The following is a 27,361-nucleotide window of genomic DNA, read 5'->3' on the forward strand; positions in this document are numbered from 1 at the left end:
TGAAGAACACAAGCAAACTAAACCATCATATATTTAACCTGTTTTTTTTTTCCCACCCACAAAAGGTGGCTTTTATTTATGAAATATGCAGATCTGAGTCAGTGCCTTGAAGTCTGCTCAATTCAAGGTACTGCACTGAATGGTATATAAATTACAGCACTAAACTGACAATACAACCAAGGATAAATTTGTAATGTAACTCAGTTATGAATAAGCCGAATTACCAACTCTGCTAAACACACGCTTATCATCTTTGTGTGAATTCTTATTACAAAAAGCCCTTAATGGAACCAAGACTCTTCTCCTTTCCTAAATTCAGGGTACTTTTGATTCACACAAACCTAAATTCCTTGTCTGTTTTTTAAAAATTCTAAACATATTTTAGCCTTTAAGAGTGAATGCGGGAGTATAAACGGATGCAACTTTTCTAGGAAGCAATTTGGCAGTAAACATCAAGAGTCTTAAAAACGTTCTCTGCTTTTACTCAGTAATTCCATTTCTGAGTATCTACCTAGAGAAGAGGACTGGAATGCTGATCATTGATATACAAAAATGGATTATATATAAAAAGGTGCATCTCCTGTAAAAAGAAGCAAAAAATAGGAAATAATCGAAACGGCCAACACTAGTAGAACTATCTACTTATGCAGCAGTGGTCACGGCATGTATTATTATTCTGCAGTTATTAACAATGATGTTGCGCAAGTTTTACCTACCTGAAACGTTCAAACAGAAAAAGCAGGAAAGAGAACTGCACAGTGTACACCCAGCTATTACACACACGGACATCCACAAATACATAATTGGAGGAAATGCACCAAAATTATCTGAGGGATGGGGCTATAAGTAATTTTTATTTTCTTTTTCATATGTCTTTATTTTCCGATGTTCAGCGATGAGCATGTCCTCACTTTTATGATCAGTAATTGAAATAAAAGCTGCCCTAAAAAGTAGGAAGTAGTGTAGAAATCCACCACAAAGCACCTTGATTACAATGTCCTCCTTTTTATTAAATTATAAAACTGACTGCAGTCAATACACACAATTTTGGGAATGTGTTTTTCTCAAGTATCTGCTTTTGTGGAACACATGGTTTTAAACAGACAGACAAAAATATTTCTATACCAACTTCTTGGACTTCAAGCTATTTAGCACTACCAAGTATAGCTATTATATATACAGTCAGAATTTATGGAAAATATTACAAAGACAAATGTCTTGAAAAGATGACACGGTACAGAGAAAACCATAGCTCTTAGACTGGTATAAAAATTTAATCAAAATGTTTTAGTCCATTATGGCTTTGCATAAAGCTTCAAAAGAAGAAAATTTAAGATACTTCTCATCAAAGGCACTTACATAGTTGTAATAAACTACTTCTTTGAATTCAATTTGAGTCACATAGTATTTTTATTTAGTTTTTTCACATTCTGTCTTTCATTGAAACGGTCCTGGAAAGCAGCTATTAATGAGGAAAAATAGTTATCATTTCTTAATATATATGTTAAAAATACGCAAACAGAATTAATACAGATTTTGGTCCGCTGAAGCAGGTAACAGTATCAGACGGTAGTGTTTCTCTTAATTCTGAGCCAAAAGCCATAAGCTCCCCAGACTCAGTCTCCTGGGCTCCCCAGGAAGTGCCCCTACATCTCCACAGTGCATCAAAACTGCAAAGAACCATCCTCCCACGGCTGGTGGGAATGCTGCTCTGAGTGGGCGGCAGCGGGGCACCCAAGAGTCAATCCTCGGGCATCTATAATTCCGTGTCCCGGTATCGGGAAGGCTGGCCGTAATAATTGCGTTTGGAGTGTTCCGACAGCTGCTGCCGGTATTCTTCCTCCTCGGCGTCACTGCCATAACCTCCTCTGGGATCCTGATAAAGTCTGGCAGGGCCTTTCTGCGGCTCGGGGGGCCTGGAACTAACAAAGTGAGAGGGTTACGTGAAGCCGAAATCTCGGGCCTCCCCGCCCGTGATGCATGCAGTGGTCAACTGCCCAGGACGGCTGGCTCACCTGAGTCACACTCTGCTGACAAGCCAGGGCACTCCTGGCCCGGCTCCAGGTTCCCAGAGTGGTAGGAGTGAGGACGGGAATAACAAGGCCAATGCCCACTCGAGCAGCGAGTGGGGAAGCTGGTCACGTGCTCCCTGACCTAAGAACTCTCCAGCCGGATGTGGGTGCCTTCTTAAGCTCACTGGCTAAAAGCTCACAAGCAGAGCAAGTTCTTTGCCAGTTTCAGTCAATTATACCAAATCCCCTCTGTTTCCAGGGGCTACTTGGTAGGCTGTGCCACAGTTCAACTGGCAAAGAAGAAATCTGCCTCTAGTTTTCTGTTGCGCGTTAAAACTAGACTCCAGTTTCCAGTCAGAATGGCTGCAAGAAAATGTGATTGTTTTCTTTTGTTTCCTATTCTCAGAAGCAGGAAATGATCCAGCGTAAAACCTCAACAGGAAGACACTGTGATAATTACTAGCGCTTATGTAGCACTTTCAACATAAAGCATCTTACCAACACCGGTCGATTGATGTCACCTTCCCTTCAGGCCACAGCTCAGAACAAGTGGCCTGACTTTGCTAGGTGACGCAAAGGAATTAATGAGCTTGGCTAAGAGCTCGAAAATATTAGCAATGAAACAATTGGCATCTAAGCCCCAGGAATTTTGCTCATGTGCTATCTGAACATAATTTAACACATCTGTGCTCCAATGGGTCTAATGGCACTGACTTGGAATGTCAATGATTACACCGTGTCAGTTTTAGCACACGATCAACACTATCATAAAATTTTGACTCTATGATCTTTACAATTAATTTGACTGAATAAGCAAACAGTTGACCAGGAAAAAAAACAAACCTTCTTGTTACTTTGAAATGTAGGTGAAAAAAATTCTTTCTTAGGCATCCAAGTCCTAGACAAGCCCCTTTTTTAGACCTATACCTTCCGAGCAGCTCTTACCTTGCGTACTGGGGTGGGCCGGGCTCCGGCTTGGGTGTTTTGATTGGAACTGCATAGATATCAGGATGCTTCTGAGCAATTTCAATCTGTGGTGATCAAGAAAAAAAAGAGGGAAGGGATGAATGACTAGACAGTCAGCTTGCTCATTCCCTGCTGGTTCCATTTTCCAATCCCATTTCAAGGAGAAGAGGAAAAAGAGAAGCAAATCTCTAGCTTCTAGGGTTGTATGTGATGCCTAGTGGTATATGTCAAATAGGAAAAATGTTTAAAACTAATGAAATTCTGCCGCATGCTACAATATGGTTGAACCTTCAGGACACTATGCTATGGGAAATAGGCCAGTCACAAAAAGACAAATACTGTATGATTCCACTTATATGAGGCTCCTAAGCTGTGAAATTCATGGAGACAGACAGTAGAATGCTGGTTAAGGGACTGGGGAAGGAGGTGGTGGGGGTCATTAATATTGACATATACAGAGCTTCAGCTGAGGAGGATGACAAAATTCTGGAGACGACTGGTGGAGGTAGTTCACAGCAATGTGAATACACTGAATGCCCCTGAACACTTGCAAACGGTTAAAATGGTAAGTTTTATGTATACTTTACCACCAAAAAAAAAAGAAAGAAAAGAAAAAAGAGGTCTCTTGCCTTCTGAGATGGCCCACACTCTGTGGAGTGTGTTTCTCCCAGGGCCACTCTTGCCTGTTGAGACGAACAGTGTCCTGTCTATGGAATGTGTACCTCTAAATAAATCCACTTTGTATCTATCACTTTATCTCTCACTGAATTCTTTCTGAGATGAGACACAAAGAACCTGAGCTTCGCTCGGTGCTTTGTGACCACCTCGAGGGGTGGGATAGGGAGCGTGGGAGGGAGATGCAAGAGGGAGGAGATACGGGGATGTATGTATATGTATAGCTGATTCACTTTGTCATAAAGCAGAAACTAACACACCATTGGAAAGCAATTATACTCCAATAAAGATGTTAAAAAAAAAAATGAGCTTCAGTAAGTCTTGACACCAGGCCCCCAGCCAGGTGGAGGATGGAACGATGACGTTGACCCTCCTGACTTCAATCAGCTAAAGCTTGGACTCTGTCAAGCTCTGCCCCAATTCTATGCTGAATTCTCTACTCAAGCCCCCTGATGAATATGCACGTACCCTTAGTTTAAAACCTCCCCAGTTTTGCAGTTCGGGAGACGTTACTTTGGGAAAAGATCCCCAGTGTTCTCCTTACTTACGGTGAGTAATAAATCCTTCCTTCTCCTGCCCCCGCCACCAAAAAAACAAAAAAGAAAATCAGAAAAAGGCTCAGAAGCACTGCCATTGTTGTGACAAACTTAAATGAAAAAAAACTCCCATAACCACTGGGCAGAATATGCTTAAATTCTTCTCTGGCTTCTGAAAGGCTTTTGTGCACATGGCACAAAAATTCAAACAGTATCAAAAAGGACAATCTACGGGCCTTTCAATTTTAGCACCCAAGGTGTGCAGAGTTTCTATGGCAAATCTGGGAGCAAATTAAAACTCAGTTATCAACTGTTTTAACAAAAAACAATTTCAAAGAGGCCATTAATTCTCTCTTGTCACACTTCCCCATTCTAGAACCTGATAAAAAGTTCTGAAGTATGAAGGGCAGAATCCTATTCACCTACAATGTTAGGTTTTCTTGACTGGAAGAAAAAAGGATGCGCTGATAGCTGGCCACCTGGAAATGACACACATACAGGATGTGCCTTTGTATCATGCGTGTGAACATCCTTTCATGTTTGTCGCAGGGGCAAAAGGACTGCAAATCATTATACTGCAATGAAACTTCTTTAAAATTCTTACTGATGACACGCTAAGATGACCTAGTGGTTGAAAAAGAATTACCCTTGCATTCTGCGCTTCTTGGAGCTCTTGCATTCTCTGTAATCTCGCCTTGTGATCCATCTTCTCAAATATTTTTACTTTGCCCAGGACAGACTTGGGGGCGCTGTCCTGCTCCTCACTGCTTTCTCCCACCTCCTCACTCTCTGGGGGAGGGACGGGAGTGGACGGCTTCAGTATAGGCCGTCCAAAGGCGGGTTTTGCTGCAATAGGAGGTGGACATCCTTTGGTAGATGTCCCGGGAATTTCATTACCGGCAACAGCTGAGGGGTTTGACTTGTATTCATAGGATCTAGAGAAGTCAAAGGATTCTTCTTTGTTTTGGGTTTTGGCCTGCAGAGAGCAATGACATAGTTTTAACCGTGAGCTTTCGGTTTATTTTCAAATCTCTATTAGTGATTTAATACACTCCATTTCCTGATCAGTTTCCAAAGGTGGTCAACAAATTCCATTCCGACAAGGAATCAAATACGGCAAGGCACACGGCCACTGATCTGGCATCCGGAGCCCTACCTCACTCCCTACAGAAGAGAATTAAGTGCTCAGGAAAGCAAGAGGGTGCTGGGACGTGCTAGGAGGCCCGCAAGTGCTAGAGGTGGATCAGACCTCACTTTGTACTAGAGGAGATCAGAATTTTGGAGACCTCAGAACAAGTCAGGCTTCAGGATGGAATAGTGGCTCCCGAGTTCACACCACGCGGAGGGTGCGTGCCCGGCCCGGAGGTCCAGCCAGAGGTGCAGGAGACTGGGGTGGGGAGTAGAGAGGGAGCATATCACGCTGATGGCCACTTTTTCTTCATACTTCCAACCTAGGCCTGCTTGTCAATTTTCACTGTTCTATTTTAGGAGGTCACCAATTACTTCTGAAAGCCCAATCAATTATTACTTTCTTCTTATCTAAAGTATTGAGTTAGAGAGAGAAATTTTATTGGGTTATAAGGAAAAGCCTAGAGTCATAGCTTTGATTCAGAGAGGGGTAAACCATCGTATGACATACGCCCATGTGTCCTCGCACCGATTCTGTTCTGGACAATGGTTTATTTAAAAAATAAATTAAATGGTCCTCCTAATGAGATGCATTGTCAACAATGGTGGTGATTGTTTTCTTTAGCACGTCACCAGGAAGGATTTTTCAGGTGCATCTAAATCAGATCATGGGCAGAAAAATTTAATTGGACAGAAGAAGAAAAACAGATTCTAAGACAGGTCATTCTGGGCATGCAGTATTTATCAAACTTTTATTCTTTCTACATAAATAAACAAATAAGCCAAAACAAAAGGAAACAAACACTAATAGTCCTAAAATTATATGTTCTTCTAAAACTGCCTTTCCATTCTACTATTTCACCTTTTCCTAATTTTTGGTTTCACCCAAAAGGCCAAAAGATAGGCTCTAATAGAGAACCTGGTAAGTCAAAAACATAATCCAATACCATATTATTGTGCGTGCTCCTCCCTGGCTATGCGAGGAGCTCCAGGGGCATACGCTTCCTTCTCCTTCCCATCCTGGGCTTCCCAGCCACGTACCTGGGGCGGCTCTGGCTTGAACGCCGGGGGCGGGCTATTGTCCCTAAGTTGATCTCTGCTAGCAGCCCTCCTCATCTGAGCTCCTGGCTCTGGGCTAGGTTTCCTTATGCTCTACAAGACATAAAGGTTCATTCATAACAAGAACATCCCAGCAGAAAGAAGAGAGCACTGGTCTGCTTTGCTGGAGTTCTTCAAACTTGTGGGAATTCAGACGTTAAGGTTCATAACTTGCATAAGTTGAGCTACTGACCCAGTGCTTCTTTACTAAAAAGGCAGGTACCAGGCATATTCTCCCATTAGCAAGTGCTTAAGATACATTTTTCCAAAACTAGCTGCATCTCTCCCTTTAAAGTACGAAAACAAAAGGTCTTCCTAAAGTCTAAAATCTCTTTTGTCACTAACAGCTGTTAACATTTTAAAGCATTAGCTCAGCTGTATCTGCAGACATTCATGAGTTAATTTATTCTTTACCACTTGTCCAGCAGTATATACTAATTTGTCATGGTGAGTTGCTCCTCCTTTCAACTTGTATTTTTGGTACTTATACTTCGTAAATAAAACCATTCATTGAAGTGAGCTAAACTGCTAAAGAGAAGTCCACAGTAATAATTATCCAAATATATGAAGCGTCTTGTCTACAAAGGCAATGATCCCAATGTTCTCTGAGGTGTAACTAATAATCGCTCTGATCCTTAGTGCTGGCCATGTGATTCCTAGGATCACAGAAGCTGTCTATTCACTGGTCAGTGGATGCATAGTACATGAGATCAGACATATCATTAATCAGCGAACTCAATTAAAAAATTGAAATACAAGAGAGAAGGAAACTGATGGGGAAACAGGAGTTTTTGCAAGATTAGAAAGGTTAAAGGTAGGGTGGAGAAGAAAAAGCACGGATACCTAAGAGTACAGAGAGAGACCTAATCAAAGGTTACAAGTAAATATAACAATACTGTATTTAAAAATAATGTCCCACTTGCAATTTGGACAGCTGGCCCGATATCATGACGTCATGCCCGACAGCATCTGTGTGACGAATGCTGATCACTCAACCTCTCCCAGCGCTTAGTTCCTGTCCCACTCCCCCCTGGACCACATCCACAATCATACAGGCACTGGCTTGGAATGAGAGGCTCCCTAGACATCATCCACTCCAACCCTTAGGAATACCTGCCACAGCACCCTGAATAAACAGCTGGCCGGAGGAATTCAAGTGAAACGCCAGAACCTCCTTTTCCTGCCCAGGGCCGGGCAGCCCATGGCCTCCTCGCCTCACCTCCTCGTGCTGCACCGGCTCCGAGGAGCGGGTGATGGAAGACACCAGCGGCTCCTCAGCTGGCTCATCCAGCTCATTGTCAGTGTAGGCACCTCCTTCGCCGTCGGTGTCTTCAAAGTCACTGATGAGGCGGCTGTCGCAACTCAGATAGTCCGCGCCCATGGCGGTTAAGTAGGACATGCGGTCTTCGGGGTCATCATCCATCCCTTCCATCTAGAGGAATTTGTTTTGGAGGGTCAGTGGGATCTGACATGGCTCCTGGGAGTGAGGACTCAAGAAAATTCCCAAGGGCACAGCCAAGTGACCGAAACCTTGACTTGTTCTAGAAAGGGAAGTCACCTTTATCCTCCTGGAATCACTTGGCTTTAAATTACTATGTTAATTTTTGTGCAGAGACTCAGACTAGAAACCCTCCGCCCTATCTCTCCTTGCCACCATCCGTCCTATATACCACTACTGAGCCAGGCTTCCTCAGACTGTTGCACTTTCTTCCAGAATTTGGCTCTCCTCCAGCTGTCTCTGTTGTATTTGTCTCCTACCAATAGTGCACGCTGCCTTGAGCTGCACACCTCGCCGCCCATCCATGAGATTCTCAAATCCCTGAGGGCAGAAGCTATGTCCCGTTCAACGTGTTCTCACCACAGAGGCTAGCACAAAGCCATAGTGGGTATAAGCACTCAGTAGATGCTACTAGATACTCTGACTAAACACGCAGCTCCTAAAGGGCAAGACTAGGCTCAACCATCTAATCGGTAATGGAGGCACTTCCGCAACAAACATCGTACCTCTAACGTCTCACGAACTACCTCAATTCAGCTGGACCACAGAATACCAGCACCAAAGGCTCCTAGAACCACAGGGAATTCTATAGTTTCTTTGCTTCCTCCCTGAAGTAGGGCTGCGTGTAAACTGCCTCCACAGATGAGACGCGAGCCAAGGTTAGGCGCCTATACAAGGACCCAATGCTCTCCCATCACCTACTCAAATCCCTAGGACACATTCTCTGCCAGACTTCTTTCTAAGCCAATGATTCAAACTCCATTAGCTTTTCTTCTTTCTATTAATTTTTAACTGTGTTCTCCACATAGCTCAACCTCACCTCTCCACTCTGAGTTTCCCAAGTCCTTCATAATAAGCTGTGGAGCTCAACACAAGGTCTTGTAAGCTCTGATTAGTGTGCTTGGAACAAAACACTAGTTACTACGTTAAAAGCAAAAGGGAAGTGAATGTAGGGCTGCATATATCCCATTCTGCTTTTCTTGTAAACGTCCCTTCATTTTATTACTTTTTCAGAGAATTTATAAATTTTCGAACTACTGATGCACATGTTGGGATCACTTGAAATGGGCATGGTTTTACTACATTCACTACCCTCTGGAGAAAAAACTCAGAACGCGGACTCTCACCTCATAGCAGAGTATCTGTGCCACATACCTTTCCTTCGGAGACCCAAACTGCTTCTCCTTGCTGATGCTGAATCGTGTCCTTCAGGCTGCCAAACCAGCTATCGTTGGCTGAATTTAGGTTGATTGTAGCTATAGAAATGCAAACCAAAAGGTGTGCCTCAATTTCCAGAGAAATTTTTATCAGAAATCCCACTGGACATAATTTATCCTAACTTTCATATTTAAGTTAAAATTCTGGCTGATGAAAGAGAAAGTGTTTACAAATATGTGAACAGTAAATCCCTTTAGTCGAATGTAATTAAAACCATTACTATCTTGGGGCTTCCCTGGTGGCGCAGTGGTTAAGAATCGTCCTGCCAATGCAGGGGGACATGGGTTTGAGCCCTGGTCCAGGAAGATACCACATGCTGCGGAGCAGCTAAGCCCTTGCGCCACAACTACTGAGCCTGCGCTCTAGAGCCTGCGAGTCACAACTACTGAGCCCACGTGCCACAGCTGCTGAGCCCGCGCACCTAGAGCCCATGCTCCGCAACAAGAGAAGCTACCGCAATGAGAAGCCCGCGCACCGCAACGAAGAGTATCCCCCGCGCACCACAACTAGAGAAAGCCTGTGCACAGCAATGAAGACACAACACAGCCAAAAATAAAAATAAACAAATTTATATTAAAAAAAAACCTATTACCGACTGGCCGCTGGAGTTTACATTACAGGTGGATGTTATAAAGCTAAAAATGGATTAATTTCTTTAAAGAATGTCTATTTTTCAGAAAAGCTACCTTAAAAAAATTTGTTGTTTTCATTTTGACCTCGCCATACGGCTTGTGGGATCTCAGTTCCCCAACCAGGGACTGAAGCCAGGCCACGGCAGTGAAAGCGCCAAATACTAACCACTAGACTACCAGGAAACTCCCAAATGTGTTTTTTTTTTTTTTCCCAAATGTGTTTTTAAACAGTGTGTTTTCAGGGGCAAAATTAACACATCTGAACCAAATATAAATATGCTGTGTTTTAAAGAGCAATACGTAGACAGGAACATTATAAGGGAGAAAAACATATACCAAGGTACATGTTATCTCCAATAAAAATCTAAAGATAACATTTAAATGAATATCATTTTGATAGGATTAAACACTTTAGAATATAGACATAGATTAACCAAACTGTACAGGTGTGTATTTACAGAACATACATTTTCTATTCAGAACAAAGTATGTCTTATGTAACGGCACTTACTATGATTGACCAAGTAGTTTTCCAAATACCTTACATGGATTAGCTCATTTCATGCTTTAACAAACCTCACAAGGTGGGTATTGCTATTATCCCTGTTTTACAGGTGAGAAACTGAAGCACGGTAGTGAAAGTAACTAGCCCAAGGCCTTGCACCAAGCCAGTGGAAAAGCCTCGATACAAACTCAGAAGTTTGCTTTTAGAGTCTATGGTCTTGGCCACGGCATGACAAACATGAATTTAGAGCACGGTATAAAATACCAACCAAGTAAAACACATGTGATTGTTCTTCAGCAATATGTATTCATGGACCTAATGGGGATAAACCAGATAATCAAAATTGGGCCTAGGGCTGCCCTGGTGGCGCAGTGGCTGAGAGTCCGCCTGCCGATGCAGGGGACACGGGTTCGTGCCCCGGTCCGGGAAGATCCCACATGCCGCGGAGCGGCTGGGCCCGTGAGCCATGGCCACTGACCCTGCACGTCCGGAGCCTGTGCTCCACGACGGGAGAGGCCACAGCAGTGAGAGGCCCGCGTACCGCAAAAAAAAAAAAAAAAAAATTGGGCCTAAAATGAACAAACTGAAGGTAAATTAGGATTTTTAAAAACTATATCACACCATGGCCTGTAATTAAGGGGTATTGCATTATGTGGCACCCAAAAGAAAATGGGAACTTGTTGATAAAAGTTGTTTGGCAGCCTGTCCCACCTATCCTGAAGTCTGCATAATTCTTGGTAAAGAGCCACAAAGAACCAGTAAGCAAATTTCGTAAGCAATTATGCTTCAGGTTTCCTTCCTAGTAATGTATAGCATTCTTTCATTTAAAGAGTCCTAACACTGACCTTGGAAAATCCTGAATGAGCGTACAGTTTCCTTGGTTATTAATTATTTACAGCATTAGAATAAACCGATACCTTGGACAACTCAAGGAAAATTAACCTTGATTCCTTGGACTTCTGTATCCTTATCATGGTATTTTAAAAAGATTATTGTCCTCTTGGTAACAGAAGTGAGATCAGGCATATAGAAAAAATGGGTGATTTGCACTAAGTGAGAACATTCAGCTGCCTTTTAAAGCTTTATGTTGGAGCTGTCTGAGATGAGTACAGTTTGTATTTATCATGAGGAAAACCTAAAGTTAAAAGGGGCATTTGTGGGGCTTCCCTGGTGGCGCAGTGGTTGAGAGTCCGCCTGCTGATGCAGGGGACGCGGGTCGTGCCCCGGTCCAGGAAGATCCCACATGCCGTGGAGAGGCTGGGCCCGTGAGCCATGGCCGCTGAGCCTGCGCGTCCGGAGCCTGTGCTCTGCAACGGGAGAGGCCACAACAGTGAGAGGCCCGCGTACCGCTAAAAAAAAGGGGCATTTGTGAAATGCAGAAAATATGTTCATGCCCCCTGATAAAGTGAAAAAAGTCAGAAACCTCTTATTGAACCCACATTGAGTCAAGTATATGAAAAAAAAAAGAGCTTTACAGTAACTAATTTCCTAAGCCCCATAAAAATGTAATTTCCGACTAAGTTGGTAACATCCAACTCATGCACTTGACCTCTCTTTAACAGGTGGGTGCACAGCTATGATGCTTCCCTTCACTTGAAATCAAGTTCCTTTGGTTTACTATTGGCTTCTGCTCCTTAACTTTTTCAGATTCTTTGACTACAAGCAATACTGGTTAATTCCTGTTGTTCCCAACCTCTGGACTAGACCCATGTTCCCTTGGATAGAACGCCAGAAAGTGAAATATTGAAAGGAGCTTCACTCAGCCTCCCTCGCGGGTGGCAGTCCTGGGATTCTAGGGGCATCCCTTCCCAGCCCCCGCACAAGTGCGCTCGGTGCTTCTTCTCCTTCTCTACCCAACGAGGTTGGGGAGCACCGAGAACAACAGCAAAAGGTGACATGTGAGGCTGGAGGGCTGGGGAGAAATCGGGAGTGACTGTAATGGGTGTGAAGTTTCTCTTCTGGGTGATGGAAAAGTTCTAAAATTGATGGTGCTGAGGGCTATACATCTTTGAATATACTAAAAACTACTAAACTGTACAGTTTAAGTGGGCGAATTATAGCGTATATAAATTAAATTTCAGTAAAGCTATTCATGTGGCAGGGACCCTCTCTAAATGGACAAGCATCAACTGAAGTGCCCGGCCAGGGAGTGTGGCAACTTCCATCTGCTTCCTGTGGCCCTCACAAGACCCTACGTGTCCTTGGGAAACCAAGAACTGCCTCCTGCGGTTTGGGTACTTTTGACTAGTACATGATTCACTCCTCTCCCCAGGCTTTCTCAAACACTATATTATGGCATAGAAAATTTCTTTTACAATGTGTAACGTTTATAAAGACTTTTTTTTTTTTTTTTGCGGTACGTGGGACTCTCACTCTTGTGGCCTCTCCCGTTGCGGAGCACAGGCTCCGGATGCGCAGGCTCAGCGGCCATGGCTCATGGGCCCAGCCGCTCCGCGGCATGTGGGATCTTCCCGGACCGGGGCACGAACCCGCGTCCCCTGCATCAGCAGGCAGACTCTCAGCCACTGCGCCACCAGGGAAGCCCTATAAAGATTTTTAAAAAGCGTAAAATAGTATCACTAATAGCATTTGTTTAGCATTTCCAAAATCTCAGGACTGAATTATACAAATTTCACATTAATGAAATCTTAGAAAACTGATAAAAGTGCTATCCTTTGGTACTTTAAAAATCCCACAGTTTCATACAAAGGGTGGCCCTGTGTGGGTCTCTAAGTCCATAATTCCATTTCCGTGGTATTTAAACCATGAACTGAGTGCTTCAGGAATTCCAAGAAAGCATGTAACTTAAACTTCAGGTTTTAAAAAATAATTTTTGCAACATATGCATGCAAATGTATTCTCAAATAAACTTTTTTAAATGAGGGGGGAGGGTTGGGCAGCCTAATATTTTAATTTACATTGACAAGTTAATTTGCTTTGGGGCAAATCTCAGAATGGAGTTTCCCTGGTCATCTCCACTTAATTAAGAAGTATCTTGAGTTTGCAAGAAGAGCCATTTTAATTTTTTTAGTTTTTAGGTAAAAGGCATTTATTATATTGTAAAAATAGTAATGGACATATGTAAAAAAACAAAAGATGAAATAATTTATAAAATAAATTATAACTTTCAAAAATGACCAAGACATAACAATAAGTATAACAGTACAAAAAATGTAAATCAACAAGCACTAGCAATGTTAGCTTTTCCTGTAACCACTCACTATTATTATCATACTAAGCCCTGATTTGTCCTATATCTGAAATACTAACAATTTACCAACACACTAACAGTTTACAAATCTTCAGTTCTTCTACTCAATCACGTTTACTACACAGTAACTTCAAGAAGAGCCATTTTCATACCATCATAATTAAATAATCACCTGCGGGAAACAAGATTTTCTTGTTACTGTGCAACAAGGAAAAAAGAAGGATATTGAGCCTGGTGAGACCACCTGCAACATAAGCCTTGATTTTGAATTACTGTTCATCATAGTAGCTCTATCTTTCCCAATTATTAATTCATTAAAATGACATAAATTTAAAATAATAAAAAAACCTTGGATTTTGGCCATGGTGCACACAATCAAATCACAGCCTGGCCAGGCTGAGTGAGACACGAGGCATAGAAAGCGCTCAGTGGGGCCATTCACACAGCTCTCAAGAGTTAAACTTAGAAGTCTGGAAGATTGCTGCGAAAGGCCATCTCACAGACAACTGGGGCCTTTTGATAAGTTACCTGGCACCCTGCTCCATCCATCCTGATGACCAAATAATTCCATACCGAAGGTTGGCAACCTATGCTGACAGTGGATCACCTCCAAGTTCTAGATGAAATTGGACACTCACAGAGTCACAGCCTCCAACTTTAGTTATCCCCAAACCTTCAACTTCCTGATTAGCTTAGTCGCAATCATATGGACCTCAGTTCAATGGGCAAATTATCTATTAAATGGAGAAACAGCACTATATGACCCCTTTCAGCATTAGGATAATACATCTGTGCTGTAAAGTATATAGAATATTGGACCCACAGTCAGAGACACTACAATGTTAGTCTGGGCTTAGCCATACACTAATGTGTGACCTTGTGGAAATCACCTGGCCTTTCCTATGGCCTAATAAGACAGTACACATGAAAGTCTGTACCACTGTTAGCCATAGCTATAATAAAAATAGTAATGATGGCGGGCTTCCCTGGTGGCGCAGTGGTTGAGAGTCCACCTGCCGATGCAGGGGACACGGGTTCGTGCCCCGGTCCAGGAAGATCCCACATGCCGCGGAGCAGCTGGGCCCGTGAGCCATGGCCGCTGAGCCTGCACGGCTCCGCAACGGGAGAGGCCACGACAGTGAGAGGCCCGCGTACCGCAAAAATAGTAATGATGATAATAATAATTATAGTAGTAGTAGTAAAAACAACAGAGGAAAGATTATATATGAACATACCAAAAGCACAAGCTCTTAAGACGCTACATTCACAAAAACCCAGTTTATGACACACCATTCCCTTCTTTGCATTTGGCTAGATTACCTACCTCTTAGTTAGAGTACTTCACCATAGTGGTAAGGAGTGCATCTCACTCTTTAACAAGAAAAGCCAGTAAGAGTAAAATAGGGTCTAATGTGGACATTCATCAATCATTCACCCCCTCCCCTCCCCTTCCCAGTGTCAGATAAGCTAAAAATGACACAGGTTGGTGATGACTGGCACTGAACTCAAAAGAGCTATCATTATCCTAAGGATATTAATTACATCCACACAGTCTCCTCATGTTGCTCCCACAAAACTACATGACCAAAAACTTCATGCCACCCTGTTAGACCCTTAATTATACCACATTCACAGAACTAGTCATTTTCATAGATAGTGCACGTATTCAGTTACTAAAACAGGTCACATTCTTAAATCATTTTATTTTCATGAATAACAGTAGCAGTAGGCAGCAGGTCTTCATTTCAGGAACTTTGAAAAATATTCTATGGGACTTCCCTGGGGGCAGAGTGGATAAGACTCCGCACTCCCAATGCAGGGGGCCCGGTTTTGATCCCTCGTCAGGGAACTAGATCCCACATGCATGCCACAACTAAGGAGCCCATGTGCCACAACTAAGGAGCCCACCTGCTGCAACCAAAGAGCCCATGTGCCACAACTAAGGAGGCTTGAAGCTGCAACTAAGGAGCCCATGAGCCGCAACTAAGACCCAGTGCAACCAAATAAATAAATATTTTTAACAATTCTATTATGGAAAATTGTAGACATACACAAAAGTGAAGAGAACAGTTTAACAAACTCCCATGTACACGTCACCCAACAACTATCAACTCTTGGCCAGTCTGGCCTATAGTCTCACTTAAGATTATTTAAGCAAATCCCAGACATGATATTAGGTCATCCATAAATATTTTATTTAGCATATATGCGTAAAAAATAAGAACTCTTAAAAAAACCCATAACCACAATATCATTTTCATCTTAAAAATAGGAGTAATAAATCCTTAATATCATCTAATATCCAGAGTGTTCAAGTTTCTATTTCAAGGACATTTTAAAATAATGAAACCAAGTTCTGATCACCTTGTAAGTCAGCACATGCATGGATGGTAAGCAGAGAACCATGACACAATCCATAACAGATATGGGTACTTGGTGCTACACCAGGCTTAATCACTAGCTTCGTAGTCCCACCCCGAAATTTGAGCCTCATCAAAATGACCAGGTATTGTGTATTATGGATCTTTATGATCATTTTCAAATAGTCAAAATTACAAAGCTAAATGTACAAACGCCAGGAGTCTAGTATACTCACTTTATAGGATTAGCGACTTTTCAAGGAGTCATGAATAGAATTTCAGATTACTATTCTCCATTCTGATTATTTTCCTATTCCTTCCATTCTACAACTCTCTATTTCTCACTTTTGAGCAAAGAGACTACATTCTGCATTTCACTTACCTGTGAAAAGATGTGCACAAGTTTTTTTAAGCTTGTTGGCTTGGTCGAATAACTTCCGAGAACTTTTGTTGGATGACGGATTCAACCTCTGTCTCATGGTTTTGACACCTTGTCTAGAGTCTGGGTTGAAAAAAATCACAATCGGGAACCACTGAGTATAATTCAACAGGTCCACGGCTTTAGGAGTCACATCCAGGAGCGCATGCTTTTCCTGTTAGAAATGGGAAAAAGTTACATAAATGGGTATGTGAGTGAATATGTAAAGCCACATAGCATCAACGAGTTTGTATTGATAAGTAAAGGCTGCATCAGATAAAATGTACCAATTTAAATCAAAAAGCAGAAAATGTTACCCTCCACTTTAATATTACCAATCTATGAGAACTTCTGAGAAAATGAATTAACAGGTTATTTGGTATAATGCTTAGAACTCAGAGAGAACCAACATATCAGTGCCACAGAACATCAGCTGGTTTCCACATACTGAAACAGCTTATGTTTATAGTCAGCTTTTATCATTAACAGTTAATAATTATTAAAAATATAGATTCTATTCTTGAAAAGACTGCAGCAATCCATGACCCAATTCTTTCTGACAGCATGGCCTTCTGGTGAATTTCCTCACCTGTTCAATAATTTGCCTCACGGTATTTAACCGCACCACCCCGGAGGATTTCTCAGATCCCGCGTCTCTTGGTTCTGTTTCTGCAAAAGCAAAAAAAGAAAAAGGGCGGGGGAGGGACTGAATAAAATTTTAGAAACCAGTAACAACCAAGTACACCAACCTAGCATCAGCAAGGATGGGACAGCTAACATTCGCTGTCTCCTAATGAGAGGCAATGGGAAGGACCCACACTACCTGTTTAACCAAAATCTAACCAGGGGAAACAGGCCAGGCCAACAGGGAACATCCTATGAGACAAATGGCTTGGACTATTCAAAATATCACATTACAAACTAATTTAGAAAAAGGAGGAGACCAGAAAGACATAAAAATCAAAAGTACTGCATGCTCCTTGGTTGCGTTCTGAATTTAAAAAAAACAGTAGCAACAAGCTATGAAAGACATAATTGGGATAAATGAAGGAAATTTGAATAAAGGACTATATACTAAATAAAATTATTGTATCAATGTTAAATTTCTTGGCTGTGATAATGGTATTGTGGTTGTATAGGAGGAGAATTAGGAGATTCACAGAGGTAGGAACTGTTATAATGCCTGCAACTTAAACTTTCAAACAGTGCAGCAGAAATTATAAAAATTTGTGTGTGTGTCTGTGTGTATGCATGTGTGTGTCTATGGGGGAAAGAGTGTAGATGGCAAAACGTTACCTGTTGACAGTGACCCCAGATGAAGGGTATGTGGGTGTTAATTATTTTTTCTGTATGTTAGATATCTTTCAAAATAAAAATTGGTGGAGAAAAAAATATCACTGACAGACTTACTAGCAGTTTGGAACAGGTCAGGCAACTCATTTGCCAACTTCTCCAGGGCTATATCTGCTATGGGGCCAAATAAGACCACAGGTCTCTTGAAACCAGCTGAAATGAGATAAGAAAAGCCATGAAATTAGGTATAAAATAAGCTAGAAGGATATATTGTACAACATGAGGAATATAGCCAATATCTTATAGTAACTACAAATGAAGTATAACCTTTAAAAATTATGAATCACTATATGGTACACCTGTAACATATAATATTGTACAGCAACTATACTTCAATTTAAAAAAAAGCCATGAAGATATCTACCTGTCCTTAGCTGTTAAGAAGCAAAAGTATTTTATATATTGATAACACAACTAAATGAAAGAAATTGTGTGTTCTCCCACCTCCAATTCAGACTAGCTCTTTTCTGAAAAATAAAAGAGCTCCCTCTTTTATTATAGTTCACTCCTCCCACTATTACTAAAGATAAGCTTTGCTCTACAGAATATATAAAAACTTCTGAATGGTAGTATTAAAAAAAAATAACTGAGATTGTAGAACTACGAGTTGGCACAGCTCACTTTTTTGTAAGTCTTATTTCATGTTTAAACATGATTCCAATCTGTAAGCTGGCTTGGCCTAAGGGATACAGATAAGTTGGAATGTGATCATTAAAGTTAAAAAACAAAGAAAAACAGGCTCTGAGCCCAGTTGGATTATTTCCTGGCCCACTTGGCTTTCACACCTTCTCGAAGCAAAACCCTTTCGTAAGCCGGGAACTTGGTGCTGACTGACACAACGGCCGTCAGGTCTTCCCGACTCTTCCGTAGGTTCTTCTTCACGCCCGACCTCTGGCCGCGCATCCTCCAGAAGTCTGCCCTGTCCCCACTGCTGTCTCTCTGGGCAGTCTGAACGCTGGCCATCTGTTCTGCTCTGAGAGAAGAAACCAGGGGAAGTAAAGGTCTAAAGCCAGGAAATGCGCAAATGTGTGGGTCACTAATCAAATTCAGTCAATGTCACTCATGGACTTAGATTAGAGGTGCAGCCTGACAATGAGCAAGTTGCACGGGGTGAGAAACACAGGGCCTTCCTCTTCTGGACGGAGGCAGAGAAAGGCTAGGTGCACATAAAATCCAGCGGAAATAGCTCAGTAACAAACATGATGACATGGTTTGTTCTGTTTAGGCTGATATAAGACACACCCTGTCTTACTGTACTTCTCTTTATTGTGCTTTGCAGATATTGCGTTTTTTTTTTTTTTTACAAATTAAAGATTTGTGGCAACTCTGCGTCGAGCAAGTCTATCTATCGGTACCATTTTCCCAACAGCACTTGCTCGCTTTGTGCCTCTGTGTCATAGTTCGGGAATTCTCTCAAAATTTCAAACCCTCCACCAGCAAAAACACTATGGCTAACTGAAGGTTCAGATGATGGTTAGCACTTTTTGGCAATAAAGAATTTTTAATTAGGGTATGTACATTTTCTTTTTACACATAATGCTATTGCACACTTAATAGACTGCAGTAAAATATAAACATAACTTCTGTATGCACTGGTAAACCAAAAAATTTGTGTGACTTGCTTCACTGCGATATTCGTTTCACTGCGGTGGTCTGTAACCAAACCCGCAGTTATCTCCAAGGTCTCCTCATACACAAGAAATGGATGATGGGAGAGGCTGTGATGACAAATGATGAAGTTATATGGGGCTTCCTTTGGCGGGGGGAGGTGTTGTTTACTTGTGGGAGGAAGGCTTAAAGGGGTTGCGTGGGAGTGTGCAGTCTCAAGATACCTGCTTTTGTTGGGGATTAAGCCTTTCTCCAATTCATTTCCAATCCTCACGGCCAGCCAGTGGCCCAGTTTCCCATCGTACAGCGTATCTACCACACGGAAGACCTCCCCTCTGGTGAAAGCCAGGCTCTGTGGAGTTTCTTTCTCACATTCAAAGTGGCTTCTTATAAAAAACGAATCCCCTCTGCCACAAGCCAGTATGTCTCTATACACTGAAAGACAAAAGCATCATTGCATGTGGTACTCAGCTTGGCCAGAGGTCTTTTCTGGAAGAGTTATCAGCTCTCTGAACTCTGGTCACCCTCTTTACTTTCTTTGCATTTAGCGAACTCAGCACACAGGCCCCACGGGAACCATAGTTCAAACAGGAAGAAGGACAAGTAACTAAGTTCACGAGTTGCTGTGATGGTTAATTTTATGCATCGACTTGACTGGGCCATGGGGTGCCCAGATTCTAGGTGTGTCTATGAGGGTGTTTCTGGATGAGATTAACATTTAACTCGGGCAGACTGAGTAAAGCCAATTGCCCTCCCTGGTTTGGGTGGGCTTCAGCCAGTCCATTGAAGGCTTGAACACAACAAAAAGGTAAACCGTCCCCCGAGTAAGAGAAAAATGAACCCTTCTTCCTTTCAAAGTGGGACGTCAGCTTTTCTCCTGCCTTCAGACTCAAACAGATACACTGGCTCTTCCTGGATCTTGAGCCAGTCCGCCTTTGGACAGCAACTACACCATTGGTTCTCTTGGTTCTCAGGTCTTTGGACTTGGACTGGAACTAAACCATTGGCTCTCTTTGGGTCTCCAGCTCACCAACTCACCCTGAAGATCTTGGAACCTGCCAGCCTCCATAATCATGTAAGCCAATTCCTCACAGTATCAATAAATAGCTCACTTTCTCCCTTTCTCTGTCTGCCTGTTTCTGTCTCTGTCTCTCTCTTTCTATGTATAGAAAGATATACATATATACACACACACACACATACACATCCTATTGGTTCCATTTCTCTGGAGAACCTTAATACAGTTGCCAATCAACTGTACTAGCTGAAGCAGACAAGAAGATTCTATTAACCCCCATTTTACAGATGAGAACAATAAAGCTTGGAAAGGTGAAGCAACTTGTCAGACTGATACGGGTTAATATGAGAGCTGACCAGCAGGTGTGGCCCTTTCCATCTGTCATGGAAAAACTCAATAATAACTTCAGGCAGTAATTAAGGATGGATCTCTGTCCAGAAAAGCAGTTTTACTCCAAAATCACACAACTAGTGAAATTCTTTCAGTAGGTGCACAGAAAACATGTGTATAGAAAGTTAAATGGTACCCGAATTCTTTCCACATACCTACGACCTAGAGATCAGGTGTCAGGATCCACTTCGATATTTTAATACCCAGATTTTCCTGTTGTGCTCCCAAGCTACCTCCCTCTCCTACCGCCCACTAAACTCATAACCAAACTTGCTCACCATCAGCTCGGCTCTGAGCTAAAATGGTCACCATTTCGCCTTTGGGGATTTCTAACAGGTAGAGAACGGCATCCTCCCGAACGAGCCCTCTGAAATCCTGGGTGTTCACCTGATCGGAGGGGCAAACAGAAAAAACAAAACAAGAAGAAATAAGTTGTTTTCAAAAAGGTGCCACCTGCTTTTGATCTGTTTGTTTTCATCAGGGCCTGCCCACAGCAAACCTCAGATGTAAAGAAGTCCTTCGTGCCCTACCCAGGGACTCCTAGCACCCGGCCTGGGCTGTGGGTACCACCATATCCTCCTGCCTCCCCACACTGCACACCCCTTAGGACTATGCCATTCCACCAAGGACTCATCACTGGATCAGGTTAGAATTTCTTGTAGCTGTGTCTGCTTCCCTCTCTTCTTTGAATCTCCTGTAGAGGTGGCCAGGAAGGTACAAATCCAATTACTGTAATGCAATAAGGACTGGTGGGGTCTATGGTAAATGAGCGTGCTGGCCCAGCTTAAGGCACTAATACTTTTCAAATTGATTCAAATAAAAGCCTGCAAAGAAGGATTCCGACCAAATCCACCTTTCTCTTACAGCTTCTAGCACCTGAAATTGAAGAACATTAGTCTTAGGTGGCAGACCATTAGCCTAATCTATAGGCTTTTAGTTTAAGCTTCTGATACATAATGGGCAAGAAGTTCACATTTATTCCCCACTGAGTAGGGTACACTGTAAATAGCGCTCAGAAGACAAGTTAGAAAGCAGGTAAAACTGAAAAGTGGGACAAAGAAAAAGACATTTTGACATCTTTGTCTTGTACCTTGAAAACCACTTTAAAACAGAATAATTACACATAAGTAAAATGTAAAAATGATTTTAAAGTACCTAATATTTTGATAATGTATTACAGAAGTGAAGATACAGAATTCCTCTGAAATATTTTCTTCAGTCACTGAGGACTTGTAGAATCCTTTAATCAAAGAGTAATGCCTTACTACTGAAAAAGATCATTAATTGAGTCTAATTTAATTAAGGTTGGAATTTACCATTAAGTGAAAATAGGCATGAGATTAAAATTTACTTGGTGCGTTTAAAATAGAGTGATTTACTAAACCAATCACGTCAACTTTTCCATTGAAACAATATTTATAGCACTTAAGACAGCTCATTCCCATCTCTCTGTCCCTGAATTAGGGATATTCACGCTTTGGTAATTAATCCTTTCTTATGCACCATCTGCAGATCTACATCTGTGTCTATATGTGGCCACGTGTATGTTTTTATATGCACTGTACATGCTTGCATTTGTTTATTTAAATAAGATAGGGCCACAGGGCATGGGGGAAGACCTTGGCGGTCCCTCTGTCCTTCTCTATTCAGAGACTGACCTTCTGTCAAGCCAAAAACTATAATGGTCAAAATTAAAGCAACACATGGTAGCTAAAATCCACATGGTTAATAACCAAACTTAGGAGCTTTTTTTTCTCTTTCCCTTCCTCTAATAGTTTCTGAAAGAGAAATGACAATCATACCAGGTAAAAAAATAAGCAAAGAGATAGGTAAGCCAAGCACTAAAGCATGTGCACTCCTGTTAGTTACAAGGCACATATTTCGCCACAGCACACTCACTTTTTCGTTCCACATGTCAAGCTGTCACCTTTACAAAAGGAAGAGCTGCACTTAAAAAACCCACAGCAGAGTAAAGTGCTTACTGTATGTACATTGTACCCTGATATATTCAATTTGACCATGAAAAGGAGTGCTGAAACAAATTAAAGGAAAAAAGGCCAAGACAGCACTTTGGTTAGGTTGTACAGCCCTCCCCAATAAATATCCTCTTCCATTATCTATTTAGTAGTCTACACGGTCTAGCTGTGTCTGCTGTGAGCCTGAAGAGGATTCTGTGTCAGCTACGCTAAGGCTGTGTCGCAACTTCTCTGCCCCAGTAGGTGAGCTCAATCTTTTTCACCCCTTTGAAGAATTGAGGGCTCCTTTTGTAGTCAACAGAAAATTTCCACACACCCAAGAATGAGGACCATCTACTGCCTGACCTCCAGATGAGACTACTGCAAAAGAAGCTGGTTCCTGGGCTTCCCTGGTGGCGCAGTGGTTGAGAGTCCGCCTGCCAATGCAGGGGACACGGGTTCGTGCCCCGGTCTGGGAAGGTCCCACATGCCGCGGAGCAGCTGGGCCCGCGCGTCCGGAGCCTGTGCTCCGCAGTGGGAGAGGCTACAACAGTGAGAGGCTGGAGTACCGCAAAAAAAAAAAAAAAAAAAAGAAGCTGGTTCCCACAGTTTCTTCCTTGTCGCCAAGGTGGTAACAGGAAACAAGACACTTTCTCAAGTAGAAAACATTGTGTATCACGACTTTTACACATGGGAGTGACTCTCATTTTGACGACTTAGAGAGGTCTGTCAAGCCCCTAAGTGAATTTACTATTTTTTTTCATGAAAATTCTAAAAATCCTTTTCCCCACAGGGTACAAAAATATGTCATCCTTGAACCTTTGTGAGCACAAGTTTCCAAATTCCTACCTGACTTCCTACGGTCCCACATCAGTTAGGAAACACGCTTTTTCTTCTTTGGCATCAGCCCACGAGTAAATTGGTATAAGCTGGCACTCAAACGGGGCTCTTATCGGTAGCACTTGGTAAGTGCTATTTCCTAGGATCATGTGGTACCCTGAGGTTCACTCAGGTACACTTAGTCTTCTAGGATCCTGTCCAGAGCCAAAGAGGGTCTAGAATGTCACTGGAAAGCTTCAGCAAAGCTCAAGGTCAAGGTTTGCTCTTCATCGGCTCCAGAAATGAAATCTGAACTACCACCACGAGGCCAAGGGCCAAGAAGGAAAAGGACCACCGCTTTTTGTGCTCTGCCTGCTTCCTTTGGGAATTCTGCTTTTCTCCCCTCTCCTCTGAGGCTAGACGCTCTTACCAGACCACCTAGTACGCATAAGAAATGCAAGTTTACAGAAGCAGAAATTCTGGTGTAGACAATTCCCCAGCATTCTGTATTTTTATAGTCACAAGGTACTCAGTGTTCCTGAAGTTAATACTGAAGTCAGTGGAAAATACATGATAAAATGTCAGAGATGAGTTGGTTATCCTTTTTTTTAAACCAATAGATTATACAAACATATATATAGTAAATTGAAAAGTACCAATATTTGATTAACCAGGGATTCTCCTTCCTGGACAATTTTAGATGTAAGTAACACACTGAATGGCAGCAACTGGTTAGTTTCCAACAGGATAAAGAACAGACACTGACTTTCCTACTCTGTGCCAAGAACTCTGCTGGGCGCCTTGCGAGTATCATCTGTTCTAATGTTCCCAGGGTGCCTGCGAGGCAGGTATGCTTATCCCCATTGAACAGATACAGAAACCCGAGTCTCACAGCCGAAGCCAAGGCCACAGACTCATATGAAGCTGGGACAGGATTCAAATCAGATGATCTGATGCCAATACCCACCTTTGTTCAGTTCCAGCACACGGCCTGAAGAGTGACAACCAAGCAGGGGCATCAACTAAAACCCAACCATTAGCAGGATCTTTTGAAAGCTCTTCTACCTAGCCCTTTAGCTGAAGTCTCCATTTTTTTGTTAATCAAACTAATAAAAATCTTTGTGAGGGTCTTGAACACTATAAAGTCCCACAGACATAGGAATGAGTTTTGGGTTCCAGGACTAGGAGACAGGACCCATTCGAAGGAAACAGAGACCTGACGCTTGGCAGCAACAAACCTGCAGTTGGTCTATTTTCACAAGCTGGACCACTTTCCTGTCCCTTATGTAAGACCCTCCAGAAAACCCCACTCTTCCCCAGTAACATTTAGAAACAGGGCTGGGATTTCCTACCTTCAGAATCTGGTCCCCTTCTTGAAGACCTTCTTGCTCTGCTGAGGTACCCTCTTGAATGCCGGCCACAAATATCCCGACATCATTGCCACCGGCCAACAGGAGGCCCACACTGTCTCCCTTCTTGAACCTCACCATTTTGGTATTGGGGCTGCAATGGGTTCCGTTTCAGGAAAGAAAGATGGGAGATTTTTTTTGGGGGGGTTGGGGGCGGGGTAAAGGAAAACCAACATTAGCAGTGAGCAATTTAATTTATTCTATCTATAGAGTGATTTACCCTTTTAAAATATCTCTCTCGGGGCTTCCCTGGTAGCGCAGTGGTTGGGGGTCCACCTGCCGATGCAGGGGACACGGGTTCGTGCCCTGGTCCGGAAAGATCCCACATGCCGTGGAGCGGCTGGGCCCGTGAGCCATGGCCGCTGAGCCTGCGTGTCCGGAGCCTGTGCTCCGCAACGGGAGAGGCCACGGCAGTGGGAGGCCCGCGTACCACAAAAAAAAAAAAAAAAGAAAAAAGCTCTCTCTCATTTTTCTCACATAATCTATAATTTTATCTTCCTTGGGGCTGTGAGATGAATATCAGTAGGCCACTTTACCAGTGAAGAACAGAAATAGAGAATGTTTAAGTACACTCATTCAAGATTAAAAGCAAATAATGGGCAGGATTAGAGCAAAAATCAAGGCCATCTGATTCCTACTTCAGGATTCTTTCAAAGGAAAGCCTGCTGACCCCATAGGGATCCTGTCAAATGGAGACACAGCCTGGGTCCAGGGAAGCAGGATCCGAATCCAGAGGCCACTGCTTGGAAGCAGGGGTTCTCACTGTCAAGTGCAGAGCACTGTATCACTTCTCCCCTCCCTCCACATGCCAGGATCACCTGTCACTATAGCCCCTACAGAGGCACCATACTTAAGCAATACTTCATCCATGTGGGCGTTCTTGACCTGGCAAACTCAAGTATTCAAAATAATATCTGGAAAACTAGCCAGGCAAGCAGACAAAGTTAACATTCACTCACTTCCACATTTTACTCGTCCTACAAATGATTTCTCTTTCTCACAAACAGTAGCAATAGGGGTTGGTTAAAGGGCAGCTAATTATATGCAAAATCACCATCTAAAGTTTAAGAAAACCATTCTTCCAAATTTCCATTAAGGAGATAGAGCTGTGTGGAGGAAGAAAGGGGGAAAGCAAGAAAGACTGAAATACATACCCATATATTGCTAAATCTTCAGGACTTGGACGAAGAACAGTTCTTGGGGCTGGTTTTGGTGGAGGAACTGTGGATTAAAAAACATCATTACCGACCTGGACTAACAGGCTTTGTCTTGTCTCTAAATATAAAGATCACAAAATCCACAAAAAATTCAAGTCTGTACCCTATGCTACATATGTCATCACATCAAACAAAAATGTCTTAAGTTTAAGTTTGAGGCATTAGTAGGTGTCAATGATTTCTCAAAAGAAGTGAGAAGAAAATGAACCTTTAAAATCCAAGATGCATAATCACGTTTACAAGCAGGTAGCATTTTTTAAGTAACTTAAAAGCCATGTAATAATGCTGTTTTTTTTCCATGGATAAATATTTATGCATTTAAATCATGATAATTTTATGGGGTTGGGGGCAGGGGTAGGGAATGGAGTTGAGATCAGAAATGGGACATAAAAGGACTTCAACTAATCAAATTTGACAAAATGTGACTGTGACATAATTAGAAGTATGTATTTGGTCTCTTCCCCACCCTCAGAGATCCTAAAGTCCCTTTCATCTCTGGAGTAAAAGGGGTGCCAGGAGTATCTTTTGCTCTAATGTTCCATCTTTGAGGCCAGTTCCTGACACAGAGGTCCTACATCCCTTGCAATTTCCTGGGTGATGGGAGCATCCTTTGTTCTAAAGAGATGACTCCTGGAGAGCCTCAGGATGGGGCTGGTCACCAGGAAGAGAAAGCCATGCACATGACAAAGCCCCCATAAACAAGGGGATTCAGAATGCTTCAGGGTGGGTGAAAACATTGAGGTGCTGGGAGGGTGATGTGCCTGGAGAGGGCAGGAAAGCTCTCCACCCTCTCCCCAGACATTGCCCTATGCAGCTCTTCCATTTGGCTCTTCCTAAATTGTATCTTGTATTAAAAAAAAAAAAAAAAAGTAATAGTAAATAAAGTGCTTTCCTGAGTTCTGTGAGTCATTCTAGCAAATTATCAAACTTGAGGAAAGAGTCACGGGAACCCCCAGTTTAGAGCTGGTTGGTCGGAAGTGAAGGCGGCAACCCGGGACTCGTGACTGGCGCCTGTAGTGGGGGCATCTTGTGAGACGGAGCCCTTAACCTGTGGGGTCTGCACGAACTTGGGTAGTCAGTGCCAGAACTGAATTGAACTGTACGACACCCGGTCGGTGTCTGGAGAATTCGAGAACTGGTAGTTGGGCAGAGGACAAAACCCACACAGTTGGTGTCAGAAGTGTTGTGAGCAGATAACAGTTCAGGTTGGGATCAGGGATGGGAGACAAAAGGACCATGACTAATGAAACATAACAAAAGGTGACCAATCTGTTGGCACACAGAAAGAGCTGTTATTCTTTGTATTTTTCTCAATATTAAATGAGACAGGAGTGC

The 27,361-nt window shown here is 42.5% G+C and overlaps 1 protein-coding gene across 6 annotated transcripts in view; it reads right to left on the bottom strand.

The window, feature by feature from the left end:
• Positions 1 to 985: 985 nt before the first annotated feature.
• Positions 986 to 27,361, bottom strand: part of TJP2 (tight junction protein 2) — a 133,832-nt gene continuing 107,456 nt past the window's right edge. For 3 of the 6 annotated variants that reach the window (XM_067744224.1, XM_067744223.1, XM_067744222.1), the window contains 14 exons: positions 25,964 to 26,030; positions 24,753 to 24,903; positions 20,905 to 21,013; positions 19,443 to 19,653; positions 18,396 to 18,583; positions 17,668 to 17,763; positions 16,847 to 16,926; positions 16,222 to 16,432; positions 9,069 to 9,169; positions 7,635 to 7,847; positions 6,359 to 6,469; positions 4,836 to 5,165; positions 2,958 to 3,043; positions 986 to 1,922 (listed from right to left, as the gene is read on the bottom strand). In XM_067744224.1, coding sequence (XP_067600325.1) covers positions 1,757 to 1,922; positions 2,958 to 3,043; positions 4,836 to 5,165; positions 6,359 to 6,469; positions 7,635 to 7,847; positions 9,069 to 9,169; positions 16,222 to 16,432; positions 16,847 to 16,926; positions 17,668 to 17,763; positions 18,396 to 18,583; positions 19,443 to 19,653; positions 20,905 to 21,013; positions 24,753 to 24,903; positions 25,964 to 26,030 — 2,120 coding nt within the window. In that variant the 3' untranslated portion in view covers positions 986 to 1,756. The remainder of the gene's footprint in view (positions 1,923 to 2,957; positions 3,044 to 4,835; positions 5,166 to 6,358; positions 6,470 to 7,634; positions 7,848 to 9,068; positions 9,170 to 16,221; positions 16,433 to 16,846; positions 16,927 to 17,667; positions 17,764 to 18,395; positions 18,584 to 19,442; positions 19,654 to 20,904; positions 21,014 to 24,752; positions 24,904 to 25,963; positions 26,031 to 27,361) is intronic. The other 3 variants (XM_067744221.1, XM_067744227.1, XM_067744226.1) reach the window with 1 other exon arrangement.

Source organism: Pseudorca crassidens, chromosome 7 (assembly GCF_039906515.1).
Source record: "Pseudorca crassidens isolate mPseCra1 chromosome 7, mPseCra1.hap1, whole genome shotgun sequence".
In the NCBI taxonomy this organism is placed as follows: Eukaryota; Metazoa; Chordata; class Mammalia; order Artiodactyla; family Delphinidae; genus Pseudorca; species Pseudorca crassidens.